This window comes from Amblyomma maculatum, chromosome 2 (genome assembly GCF_055883805.1).
Source record: "Amblyomma maculatum isolate TAMU_Amacu chromosome 2, ASM5588380v1, whole genome shotgun sequence".
NCBI classification, from domain to species: domain Eukaryota; kingdom Metazoa; phylum Arthropoda; class Arachnida; order Ixodida; family Ixodidae; genus Amblyomma; species Amblyomma maculatum.
In genome coordinates this window covers 26,628,988-26,642,748 of record NC_139345.1, presented here as the reverse complement: position 1 = coordinate 26,642,748, position 13,761 = coordinate 26,628,988, and the positions used below count along the sequence as shown (strand labels likewise).

Here is a 13,761-nt window from a genome sequence, read left to right as displayed (position 1 = left end):
ATTGTCGTTGTCGTTGTTGTTGTTGTTGTTGTTGTTGTTGTTGTTGTTGTTGTTGTTGTTGTTGTTGTTGTTGTTGTTGTTGTTGTTGTTGTTGTTGTTGTTGTTGTTGTTGTTGTTGTTGTTGTTGTTGTTGTTGTTGTTGAGCAAAAAAAAATCATTCCAAGAAGGATGTCAGAAAATTATAAGTCCATACTAATTATCATTGGCTTCTTCATTTTTCTTCACTTCTAAGGCCCGATATTTAAGTAGCCGCATGCACAAAAGAAAAGGTCATTATTATTAGCAGAGTTGCTTCCGTCCACACACAGAAGCCTGCAGATACTACTAACCTGAATGTGTTTACCTAGCGAAACTAAGGTGAAAGTTAATTAAAAAACAAAAAGCACTCTCCATCATTTTTCCTTCTACCTTGTATGAACGTGATTCTGACCCCGATTTCATTGTATGTAAAGGCATAGAAATTCAAGTGCCCGATAACGCAAGGTTGCAGTTAAAATAAAAGGAGCTTACTGTTGAATAACCAGGGCATGTCGTACACCATGATGAAACCTGCGAAATAAAAAAACAATAATGCAAAAAGCATACATCAGTGGTGAGGCGCAAGGAATCATTCAGCAGATATTACCTGGAGCAGAAAATTTTCAATGCATATATTAGCTATTAATACGTCATTAAGAACTTGACACCTGCTGTATTGTGATCCATGAGCGTGAGTTATATGTGTGCGAACGTATGTCAAGGAAAGAAAATTTCCACTGTGCGGCACCAGCCCTGACCTTGCTAGCAAAAGCTATACAAGGGGCGCGTGATGTACCTTGTGCACCTTGTGCAGCAACAACGCTCAGGCTTTTGCATTTCTCAGCGGGAACGCACAGGCGCATACTCCACCCCGAGAACTCAGCTATCGGGAGGAGCACCCTCCTCAGCCTGCCGCTTCCTCTGACAAGGCACTCATTTACGCCTTGTTACATACGCGGACATCCTCCAGCATTATCGGCTCGAACGGTGTCTATACCCACCTGCACACCGGGAACTATCCCGGCGCGAGGCCGTCCATTGGCGCAAAATACAAACAGGAACCTTTCCCAACCCATGGCTATATAGCAAAATTTTCCCAAATCTTATTGCACCTACATGCAAACACTGTTCACGATCAGCCACATTGATTCACATGGTGTGGACATGTACACGACACAACGCAGACAATTCAGCTACAGTGAATGCGTGGGAGTTCCTCCTGCGTACCACCGAGCTCGCCCAACAGCGCCAGCTCATTTTGCGCGCATTGGAGGCCGCAGAGTCCCAATGGATCCCTGCTGACCTTCTCTAAGCAGTGCAACTAGTCTTTCGGCTGGTTCCCCTTCTTTGGAAGTAAATAAAGAGCTTATCATCATCATCGCATTTCTTCAGTACAGACTGTGCAGTGCTCTCTCCATTTTTTGATCATGGTTAACTAATGAATGGCAATTAAGACCTGTAGTTAGTGTAGTGCAATCGTGCTCGGCATAAGCTATCCAATGATACATGATTTGATGCCGTAGCTTAAAGTACAATTTTTCTCACAATTACCTAATTAATGGTAACTAATTAACAGACTAAGTCACAGTTTGACCATGACCGAGCCTGAACGCTATCCGGGGTATTGAAGCGCGGAAACATTATTCTGCGCTATACTGCTTAGCCAAAAGGTTTAGGTTTGGCAGAGTTAAGATGCAAATGCGAGCCTTTGCGCACTCGCCAACAACGCATCAGGGAGAGTGGCTATAGTTAAATCAAATCTTCTCTGAGCTGTGCAATCAACGAACGCTCTTGAACACAAAGAGCAAGACAACAGTCCTTTAAAGTAAATAAGTTTGTTCCTTCTGACAGCAGACTGAGGCAGCGCAAGTAGAAAAGGACGAACAGACATATAAACAGGTTTTCTGCTGCCATCTGTCACATATGCTGGACGCAGCGAAATAGATCGATGCTGCTATCTTCTTGAAATAAATTGTTGGCAGTTTTAGAGCCCGCCTTGTTGGGAGTTGGTCTCCTCGTGCTGCCTTAACAAACAATCCTACACCTGCATATCAGACTGCGCACACGAACGGGGTCAAACAATGAAGGTGCAGGTAGCACACCCATTTGCTAGTACAACAGCTGCGCACCTTTAGCTCATTGTGCATGCTCCTAAAACAAGTTCATGGCTTTAATCTCAACCTCGGCGACTGCACTTTGGTGATAGTTAAACGCAAAGCACCCATATATTGGTATTTCGGGCGGTTTGAAGAACCAAAAAGAAAGGTTCAAAAGCCCTCCATTATGGCGACATCCCTCATAGATCGTAGTGCACACTAAACTGTGACGTAACGATTCGGTAACCAGGCTGCACTGATGGCTAGCGTTTTACCTGGTTGTTTTTTCCGTGTTACGCTAAACTGATCCAATTGTTTCAGAGAGAACGTCACCAGCGTGCTATCGCACTGCACTCACCCAAGGCCCATGGGTAGTACTCCTTGAACAGGCTTATCAGGAACCCGATCAGCTCCATGTCCTGAAAAAAAGGACCAGCCACACGGCGCAGCGAGGTCATAAAACACGTCTCTCGCAGTCCTAGCGTGTCGGATTCTGTAAACACAATTCTGCGAACTTCTAGACAAGCAAGGCATATTTTTACTTGGGAAGTATTAGTTGTGCAAAAGCCTAAGATACTGCGTTCATCACACTGCGCACAGGCTAAAGAAAGCTAATCATGAGAAGTTAAAAAAAGAAAAGAAAGCTACAAGGTTTTTTCGCTGTGCTTTCTTACATTTTCTTTTTTTCTTCTTTCAAAATAACTCAAGTTAAGCATGTTATGAAATCCTGGCATGGGGCATCTAAGGCTGTCAGGACCACACGTTTCCCTTGTAATTAGTTAACTGCCCAAAATCGCTTTAGCTAAAGTCAAGCGCACTAAAAGAGATGCATGCGCTAACTCGTTGAACCCCGTCGTAGTGCATGGCAGATTGCTCAGCCGCCGCATTCAACGGTTAGACCCAAACTGTGAGTTTGTCAGCACCTGCGTCTTCAAATGGACAGCTTCTCTTATAGGACGGGCCAGCCTCAGCCACCGCAGGGAGAATTTCGACGCCGCTGACAAAAGTGTGAGGTCGCGACATTTGAACGAGCATCTACATTGCTGAATTTCTAATTCGTTCGCAGACACAGTCCCTTTATACTACTGACACCTATTAACGATCAAAAAGTGTTTCAACCGTATGCCTTTCAATAAGGACCAGAAACCACATTTACTGGAAATATGACGTGCAGCCACCAGCATATCGAAGAACGTGATGATGTCGTAATCACGGTCGCCTCAAGAGTGTAGGGGGCTCTGCTAGGCTTCAAGCACGTAAGGGTACAGTTTCGCACTTTTCGTCCCTTCAACTTCCTTCCGCCCAACAGCACCATAATGACTCGATGAAAGGCGTTAGAAAAGTGACGATTTGTCAGTAACTGAGTTGAATTTAATTTTTTGCCGGAAACTACAGAAAACTAAACTGAGCTCATGACGTAGAAGCGCTGCCTCCGAATGCCTTACGCAGGCTAGCATGCATATACGGCACACACACAGCAGTCAGTACGAGAGCATAAGCGGACGTCGAAATGGAAACGAGGTCATACTGTCCGCTTCTTCGGTCGTTAACGGGAAGTAAATTGCCTACACAGGCCTCCTTCAGGTATACCGGACTTACTGCACCACCCCGGCGGGGACAACCCCGGGTCCCCTCCGGGATGGTGCAGTGGTAAGACGCCCGACCACTGTGCCGGAGTACCCGGGTTCGAACCCAACCTCGGCGGCTGCGTTTCGATGGAGGCGAAACGAAGTGGCGTCCGTGTGCTGTGCGATGTCAGCGCACGTTAAAGATCGCCAGGTGGTCGAAATTACTCCGTAGCTCTCCACTACGGCTCCTCTTTCTCTCTTTCCACTTTAACTTCCACCTTCCTCCCTTCCCTTACGGCGCGGTTCAGGTGTCCACAGAGCAAGTGTGACGGATACTGCATCTTTTCCTGTGAACCAATTTTTATTATTATTATTATTATTATTATTATTATTATTATTATTATTATTATTATTATTATTATTATTATTATTATTATTATTATTATTATTATTATTATTATTATTATTATTATTATTATTATTATTATCTACTCCAACAAATGGATTGATTCAGTTAAGGCGATAGCCTTTCCTGGCTCTTAAGTGGCGCCCGCAGGAAAATGTCAAACGAGGCACAGCCAATGCAACAGTACCGCCATAACAAGCCAACATTAGCTAAAAAGGCTAACGTACCTAAACATTGGGTAATCAATAGCCAAAAGCCAATACAGAAAGGTCGTAAACCAATCCGAAGTTCAGAATCCAATCCAGTAGCCACATAAAGCAACATTGGCTAAACTGGCTAAAACATCTAAAGATTCGGTAATCAATAGTCAAAGGATATACAAAAATAATAAAATACAAAATATAAACAAAATTAAAATAAATAAAAAATTGAAAATAATTTTAATAATATACAATAATAAATAATACTTTCGCCTTACCGTACTTAAGCTGCCTTAAAGGTCAACTCCGGTGGTTTTTCCATCATTCTGTGTTTTTGGTTGAATTACATTCCTCGACACGTCCTGACTCGAACACAAAAAAACATTTTTCGAAATTCCAATTAGAAGTATTTAAAAAAAAAACAGCAAATCGAAACCGAAACTGCTTTCACGGCCAGAAACGACGTACAAGGTGACGAAATAGTGACGTCACACTCAGTATTAGAGAAACACTCGTACGGGCGTTGGATGGTGAAAATAAAGTATGGAAATCACGAAGCATTGCATAAAGTGTCTGAAGTAGTTCAATATAAGCCTCACAATATCATAATCATGCGGGAAGTGGACAGTAACGCCGGTATACTGTTTGTGACGTCAGAAACTCAGCGTTGCCGGCAGAAATAGTCTCAACTTAAGCCACGAAAACAGCATATTTTAAAGTCGTGTTGCGCGAGAACGGAAAAACCGCCGGAGTTGCCCTCCGGGGGTTTTTTGACATTCGAATATTCTAATAAAAGTTTTACTGTAGATTTTCCTCTCCGTCCTGACGCATTCTACAAAATTTGGGCGCCGTACGATAATCCGTTCTCGCGCAACACGACTTTAAAATATGCTGTTTTCATGGCTTAAGTTGAGACTATTTCTGCCGGCAACACTGAGTTTCTGACGTCACAAACAGTATACCGGCGTTACTGTCCACTTCCCGCATGATTATGAAATTGTGAGGCTTATATTTAACTACCTCAGACATTTTATGCAATGCTTCATGATTTCCATACTTTATTTTCACCATCCAACGCACGTACGAGTGTGTCTCTAATACTGAGTGTGACGTCACTATTTCGTCACATTGTACGTCGTTTCTGGCCGTGAAAGCAGTTTCGGTTTCGATTTGCTGTTTTTTTTTTTTTTAAATACTTCTAATTGGAATTTCGAAAAATGTTTTTTTGTGTTCGAGTCAGGACGTGTCGAGGAATGTAATTCAACCAAAAACACAGAATGATGAAAAAAACACCGGAGTTAACCTTTAAGTGCCAATTAGAGTTTTAAATACATTTTTCAAGAAACCTTAGCGAGGCTCCACAATTTGGACTCACCGGTAATGAAGTTAAGTGTCACCTAGAGTTCTAAATACATTTTTCAAGAAACCTTAGCGCGGCTCCACAATTTGGACTCACCGGTAATGAAGTCACGAAAAGGTTCTGCGTCTTTTCTATCCTACATTTATTCATGCAGTTTAGGCTACCACTGTCCTCTTCTTTTTTGCGTTTCTATCTGCACAGCATTTTCACCAGAGCAGAATACCGAGCGTTAATCTCTTCGCCTTCGCTTCGTACCGCCCCCACCCTGTATCCTTCCGGTAACAGCAAATGACATTACCGGTCAACTTGCGTTTCGATACCCGGTCTACTCCAACAAATGGATTGATTCAGTTAAGGCGATAGCCTTTCCTGGCTCTTAAGTGGCGCCCGCAGGAAAATGTCAAACGAGGCACAGCCAATGCAACAGTAGCGCCATAACAAGCCAACATTAGCTAAAAAGGCTAACGTACCTAAACATTGGGTAATCAATAGCCAAAAGCCAATACAGAAAGGTCGTAAATCAATCCGAAGTTCAGAATCCAATCCAGTAGCCACATAAAGCAACATTGGCTAAACTGGCTAAAACATCTAAAGATTCGGTAATCAATAGTCAAAGGATATACAAAAATAATAAAATACAAAATATAAACAAAATTAAAATAAATAAAAAATTGAAAATAATTTTAATAATATACAATAATAAACAATACTTTCGCCTTACCGTACTTAAGCTGCCTTAAAGGTCAACTCCGGTGGTTTTTCCATCATTCTGTGTTTTTGGTTGAATTACATTCCTCGGCACGTCCTGACTCGAACTCAAAAAAACCGTTTTTCGAAATTTCAATTAGAAGTATGTTTAAAAAGAAAAAACAGCAAATCGAACCCGAAACTGCTTTCACTGCCAGAAACGACGTTCCAGGTGACGAAATGGTGACGTCACACTCAGTATTAGAGAAACACTCGTACGGGCGTTGGATGGTGAAAATAAAGTATGGAAATCACGAAGCATTGCATAAAGTGTCTGAAGTAGTTCAATATAAGCCTCACAATATCATAATCATGCGGGAAGTGGACAGTAACGCCGGTATACTGTTTGTGACGTCAGAAACTCAGCGTTGCCGGCAGAAATAGTCTCAACTTAAGCCACGAAAACAGCATATTTTAAAGTCGTGTTGCGCGAGAACGGAAAAACCGCCGGAGTTGCCCTCCGGGGGTTTTTTGACATTCGAATATTCTAATAAAAGTTTTACTGTAGATTTTCCTCTCCGTCCTGACGCATTCTACAAAATTTGGGCGCCGTACGATAATCCGTTCTCGCGCAACACGACTTTAAAATATGCTGTTTTCATGGCTTAAGTTGAGACTATTTCTGCCGGCAACACTGAGTTTCTGACATCACAAACAGTATACCGGCGTTACTGTCCACTTCCCGCATGATTATGAAATTGTGAGGCTTATATTTAACTACCTCAGACATTTTATGCAATGCTTCATGATTTCCATACTTTATTTTCACCATCCAACGCACGTACGAGTGTGTCTCTAATACTGAGTGTGACGTCACTATTTCGTCACCTTGTACGTCGTTTCTGGCCGTGAAAGCAGTTTCGGTTTCGATTTGCTGTTTTTTTTTTAAATACTTCTAATTGGAATTTCGAAAAATGTTTTTTTGTGTTCGAGTCAGGACGTGTCGAGGAATGTAATTCAACCAAAAACACAGAATGATGAAAAAAACACCGGAGTTAACCTTTAAGTGCCAATTAGAGTTTTAAATACATTTTTCAAGAAACCTTAGCGAGGCTCCACAATTTGGGGACTCACCGGTAATGAAGTTAAGTGTCACCTAGAGTTCTAAATACATTTTTCAAGAAACCTTAGCGCGGCTCCACAATTTGGACTCACCGGTAATGAAGTCACGAAAAGGTTCTGCGTCTTTTCTATCCTACATTTATTCATGCAGTTTAGGCTACCCCTGTCCTCTTCTTTTTTGCGTTTCTATCTGCACAGCATTTTCACCAGAGCAGAATATCGAGCGTTAATCTCTTCGCCTTCGCTTCGTACCGCCCCCACCCTGTATCCTTCCGGTAACAGCAAATGACATTACCGGTCAACTTGCGTTTCGATACCCGGTAAACCTGTTCAACTAAACCGCTATATCAGTTTTTTTTTTTTTTTCAAACCTCCAAGAGCACTAAGAAAAACTTACTTCCTTGCTAGGCGATGCGTGCCCGCTCTAATGGAAGCCAAGCTGTCACTATCGAAAAAACATTCGCTTTCAATCATTTTGCTTCTTTTCTTTTTCTTGCTGGCTTTTCGTATCCCTACATAGAGCGTGTTTTGGCGAGGAAATAAGTAGTCAGAAGTGAGCGTGTCGTTGTATGTTATTTCCCTCTCCAATTCTTTAACTCTCATGAACAATTAATTGACCCATCAGTTTAACTTCCCGCTGAGCGTTCCTCCTCTCCTAACCAAGGAAGTCAGGTGCAGCAGGAGAGAGCATACGCGTTCTGCAAATTGCGGCCGTGGAATCTATTAACGAGACCCAGATATAGAAGGTATGGTGTACGTAAATAGCGTGCTATAATCGCGGCCATCTTTCACTTTCTTCGCTATACTAGATCCCGGAAGAGACCAGAGCCTGTTTTGGAGCGAAGTCGGGGACGACACGGCCGCCACTTCCTCCCTGCTCGACTTCGCTTTCCCGCAAGCTCGGGCCCCGTTTGCACGTATCACGCTCTCTCGTCCAAGGAGCGAACACCGGCGATTTGTTTCTCGATCGCCGTTGTAGCTGCATTTGCTGCGGCGCGTTTTATTCCCAAAACTAGATCCGGCTTTCACATTATAACTCCTTTCCGGAAGCCGCTGCTACGAAAAGATTGCGAGCCGAAAAACGAAAAGCAGATGTTACTTTTCAACGTAGAGCCCCGCGGGCCACTGGTCGACAGCTGACGGAAAGAAAATGTTTTGTATCCGCAGTTCTCTTTTACATTATTTTGCGCACAGTGTTTGTTGCCTCTCGTTGATTTGTCTCCTACAGCCGCACAGGAAGTGCCAGCGAGTGTCCCTCTAGACATTTTTCACTCTCTTTGGGTGATAACACTAGAGAAGCTTTGCGCCAGGAACTCGGATCAGCGTGGCTTTTTCTCTGACGATTTTTATCCTGGTTATTTCATTTGACTTTCTTTGCGAACGCGACAGCGTTAAATGCCTATTTCTCCGAAAAATCCGGCGTCGACACTGTCGGCGAAGCGAGCAAAAAAAAAATGAGAATGGTTCAACGCTGCTGAACCGAATATGGAGCGAAAGCATTAGCTGCAGGTGACCAAGCGTTCTTCTTCTTCTTCTTCTTCTTCTTCTTCTTCTTCTTCTTCTTCTTCTTCTTCTTCTTCTTCTTCTTCTTCTTCTTCTTCTTCTTCTTCTTCTTCTTCTTCTTCTTCTTCTTTCCTTCTTCTTCTTCTTCTTTCCTTCTTTTTCTTTTATTACTTCTTTTTCTTCTTTTTTCTTCTGCTGCTTCTTCTTCTTCTTCTTCTGCTTGTTCTGCTTCTTCTTCTTCTTCTTCTTCTTCTTCTTCTTCTTCTTCTTCTTCTTCTTCTTCTTCTTCTTCTTCTTCTTCTTCTTCTTCTTCTTCTTCTTCTTCCTTCTTCTTCTTCTTCTTCTTCTTCTTCTTCTTCTTCTTCTTCTTCTTCTTCTTCTTCTTTCCTTCTTTTTCTTTTATTACTTCTTTTTCTTCTTTTTTCTTCTGCTGCTTCTTCTTCTTCTTCTTCTGCTTGTTCTGCTTCTTCTGCTGCTGCTTCTTTTGCTTTTTCTTCCTTTTTTCCTTTTTCTTCTTTTTCTTGCTCTTCTTCTTCTTCTTCGCGGCTGTTCAAGGTCATTCGTGACTGCACCCACGGATTACGCGACAGGCCGAAACCTGGCGTAGAGTGTGCCTCTATAGCATGTGTTGACAGCTGACATGGCCGGCCACTGTTGTCAAACGTCATTCTCGGAAACCACAGACATGGTCGGAGCTGCCAACTCGGGTAGCTGCCTACAGATCGGAGGTTCTGGAGGATGAAGATGGAAGTCTGGGACATTTGGATACCGAGTGAGACACGCTACTTCTAAGCCACGCAGGCACGTTTGTACTGCTTGATCAAAACGGAGCTTTTTTTCTATGCCCGGTGGCCCTTTAGATAACGTGACAACTTACGACAGCATGCTAATGATTATTATATGAGAGATAACGAAGGCACAAATTACATAATTACTGATCAGGTGAGTTGCAAAGGAAATGTACGCGAACGAGGATTCGCAAGGGCAGATTGGAGCCGTTAACGCTGTGACTGCATACCCTTAACGGCGGAGCTTGTATGTCCCCAACACTTCATTCAAGTCTGATTAGACTCATAGACCTCCTTAATGTTTCTGTAGGTTTCAAGGTTACACATGCATCATGCAAACGCTTCGCTGTTGTTGTTTTTTTTAATTGTTTTTTTTTTCTCATTCGACTACTTTCGAGCTCTACTGAAACTGTAATCGCGTCATTTGGTATCTCAGGCCATTCATTTTCGTTTTAGGGCATTCAGGCTGGCTATGGGTCCAAGCAGTGTCTGCCTATTTTCCTGTAGCGCGCCGAAAAACAATTAAAAACAAAAAAAAATAAAAATGAGCACCTTCTGACTAATGCTCACATCGAAGAAAGGAGCGGTTTATTTTTTATCGTTATTAGCTTTAGTGCGAATGCGAAGCGCGAAGAGATCTAAAGAGCCCATTTTGAAGTCGTTCATGAGACTTACTTCTTCCACTGAGATGACAACTGTTCTTTTTTCCAACCTCGTTATACCTGCAGAGCCTTATACTCCTACGTCCCCTAATCACATAGCCCATCGCACAGTATAATAGGTAGGCTGAGAGGCGCTGCCAGACAATTGGCGATTCACTGAAGGCGACCTTCGACCTTTACTGCCCCTCCCCCTCTCTCTCTCTCTCTCTCTCTCCTTAACCTTCTCACTGTGAAAAGTGCCGAACATTCCTATGGTTGTCCGCTAAGCAGGTGCTTCCGAGCGTTCATCCCATAGCAACGAGTGGCATCATTTTAAAGAGGAAGAAAGGAAAAAAGTTGGTATACCATGTTTCCGTATCCAGACTCGCCCAGGTCGAGAACGAAGCTGAGCCGCACATGGTTGAGCTCGTAGAGCAGCTTCTCCACCCAGAAGACCAAGAAGCGCCGGTGCTGCACCGACATGCGCTCGTGCTTGCGGTGGAGTTTCACTCGGTGGTAGACTGCGACCACAGCGAAGGCATATCCCCAAGTATCTCTCACCGAAAGCCACCGAGTGTGAAGCAAGTAAACAGCATCGTTTGTTTTTTGTTATGTTTTTTGACACCCGCGTAGCGCGTATCTTCGTTAAACGCGACGAGTGCACCTGCATTCGTTGGCGCGACCCAACTCACAACACAGACTCTGTGTGTTCAACATACAGGTTGTGGCCCTGCGTCATATACCCTAGTCAGCCAAGAACAAACCAAGCATGCTGGGCCGATCAACAAGCGTATCAACAGGATACAAATATCCCTGGCGGACCAATACAGGGTTATGTCAAGTCAGTGTGCATTAGACGACACGATAGCCGTCGTTCCGAAAAAAAAAAAAAAAGGCGAAGCCAGCCCGCCAAAATCTTCTCAAGTCTGTTAAAGGGTTAGATCTCTTTTTAAGCAAGGCGCCCGTGTGCTGTGCGATATCAGTGCACGTTAAAGAACCCCAGGTGGTCGAAATTTCCGGGGTCCTCCACTGCGGCGTCTCTCATAGCCTGAGTGGCTTTAGTACGTTAAACCCCCCAAACCAAACCAAACCAATCACTTCTTAACTTCTCCCGAGGTAACGCACCATTTTATACGTACTTAATTGGCTCCCATACTTGTCTTGGCCAAGGGGAAACATGGCGCCGAAGTCAAAGTAGACCGGAGGCAGGCTCGCCTCTGTGATGTCTGTCTCAGATCACAGAAAGGGAAGGGAAAAAGTGGGAAGGGGGGGGGGGGGGGGGCGATAGTTATTACAATTAGCGTCGATAACGGAAGAAACGCTCCTCTATGGCATACCAATACAGTCTGGAAGCAAAGCAATCGTATAAGCTTACTTGTGAAATGCTAGTTGGCACCAAGACCGTGTAGCGTAAAAATTTTGCTGTATGCTACCAAGCCCTCATAGAGACAAGAGCGATGAACTCACCGTTGACCTCGAACTTCTTGCGCCAGATGAGGGCGTTCTTGGCCATCTCGAACGCGTCGTCCATGTTTATTTTTTTCTGGCGGATGAACCGGCGGCATAGCTCGTCGCAGTCGGCGATCTTCTGCAGGTCCGCGGGGTGGAACTGGTCTGTTCATGTCATGCGATGGTTTGCACAAAGAAAAAAAAGACAAGATCTTTAGTGTCGCAGAAGTGCATAAACATACAATCTTGAAACAGTTCAAGAATCTGGAACAGAAGCAAAAGGCTTGCTTACTGTCGTCCTTTTACTATGCGCTTCAAGCGCACAATGAGAAAAGTAATGAAAGTGTTGATAATGGTGGGTGGGAAAGACAGAGACGACATGCGGTCAGTACTCTGCAGACGAGTACCGTCTACTCCCGTTTACTTGAGAAACTGGTGCCTTAATTAGGTCTGGACTAAACTGCAGACTACGCACACCTCATAGTGGAATGGCTCAAGTTTGTTCCTATTTGTTTAACGTGTTCCAGCACAAAACAAGTGCAAACAATTTTAATTCGCTCAAGCACAGCAATAAATTGACGGAGACTTAGGCTCGGTATTCAAGGGTATGACGCAAAGCGTTAATGGCTCCCCGGGAGTCTGCCGCTTCCCACGCATACTGACGTGCACGCGTATGCATGGCTTATGGGTAGCTTGTCTGTCGAGGTCCAAGCGTCCCAGAGGGTTCGATTCCCTTCTCAACCTCCCATGTCAAAAGCAAATCCAAGTTCGCAGCTGATGCCAACTCGGCCATATCAAGTGCTCTCGTGACATCACATAACCATACGACCAATCAGTGCCTGTCTATGTCACCTGCCAGTTGCTCTCGTCACATTACACAACCATACGACCAATCAGTGCCTGTCCATGTCACCTGCCAGTTGCTCTCGTGACATCACACAACCACACGATCAATCAGTGCCTGTCCATGTCACCTGCCAGTTACTACCTGCCACTTACCACCTGCCACTTACCACCTGCCAGAGCCATGCCCGTCATCTTTCGTTCACAACGTCGAGGCCGACAATTCCAACGCCGAACAATGAAACGCCGAATTTTCTTAATAAGGGGATTTAATGTTTTCGCCTTAGTATAAGGAGAGGTTGGCGTCGACAGACAAGACGCTGGCTAACAATTTATTAAAATGGGAAAGAAGAAATGAAATAGATGAACGGCGGTCGAAAGTTAAAGCCCATGAAAGTAGAAAAGTTGCTCTTTACAAGTATCAATCTGCAAGCGCATGGCAAACGGAAACACAAAAACGGCACTCTGAAATCGCCTTCGCGCATGCGCTTGACTGCGCGCATGTACGGAGGACTCCGAGGTAGTTTCGAGCACCAAGGTCTCAAATCCCGATACGTGAGAGTTCGAGCATTTTGCCTCCAGTGAAGCGTATGCCCATGAACCGAATCATTGATAACTGAATATCCAGCACTTTATTATATTGGAACGTAAACTCTGCTACGCCATGTCTTCCAAAGTCATTCATCTCCTTCGCCGTGACCTTGAGCTCGCTCGGAGTGCAAACTCTTGCAGGTGTAAGTGACGCCACACCGCGCCATCACGTGTCTTGCTCTAGGGGAAAACAGCTGCTTCGCTCTTCTCGCTTCTCAGCCTCGCCATGGATTGTGTGCCGAATGGGTCGCCTGCGCTTTCGTTTCATCTCAATCGCCAGGCCGAATCCGTTCACACAGCAGGTGTAAGTCACTCTCTCTAAAGACAGCGGACGCAGTAGTTCAGGACATGCTGGGGAGACCCCTGAACAACAAGCCAGACTAGCCCTCTACCGAGAAGCTTACCAAGCGCTCCAAGGTCGAAGTGACAGCAGCGACTGTGGCCGATCGTCTACGCTCGTGAAACTTGGTTCAAGGATATAGTTAAGCA

General features: G+C 44.3%; 1 protein-coding gene across 1 annotated transcript in view; it reads right to left on the bottom strand.

Annotated features, from left to right (window-relative positions):
- Nucleotides 1-13,761, bottom strand: part of LOC146198193 (motile sperm domain-containing protein 2-like) — a 53,640-nt gene that overhangs the window by 26,082 nt on the left and 13,797 nt on the right. Inside the window, exons 2-6 of the mRNA XM_084593589.1 lie at nt 11,857-12,003; nt 11,529-11,615; nt 10,756-10,910; nt 2,473-2,533; nt 511-549 (exon numbers count right to left, since the gene is read on the bottom strand). Of these exons, the coding sequence (XP_084449715.1) occupies nt 511-549; nt 2,473-2,533; nt 10,756-10,910; nt 11,529-11,615; nt 11,857-12,003 (489 nt within the window). The remainder of the gene's footprint in view (nt 1-510; nt 550-2,472; nt 2,534-10,755; nt 10,911-11,528; nt 11,616-11,856; nt 12,004-13,761) is intronic.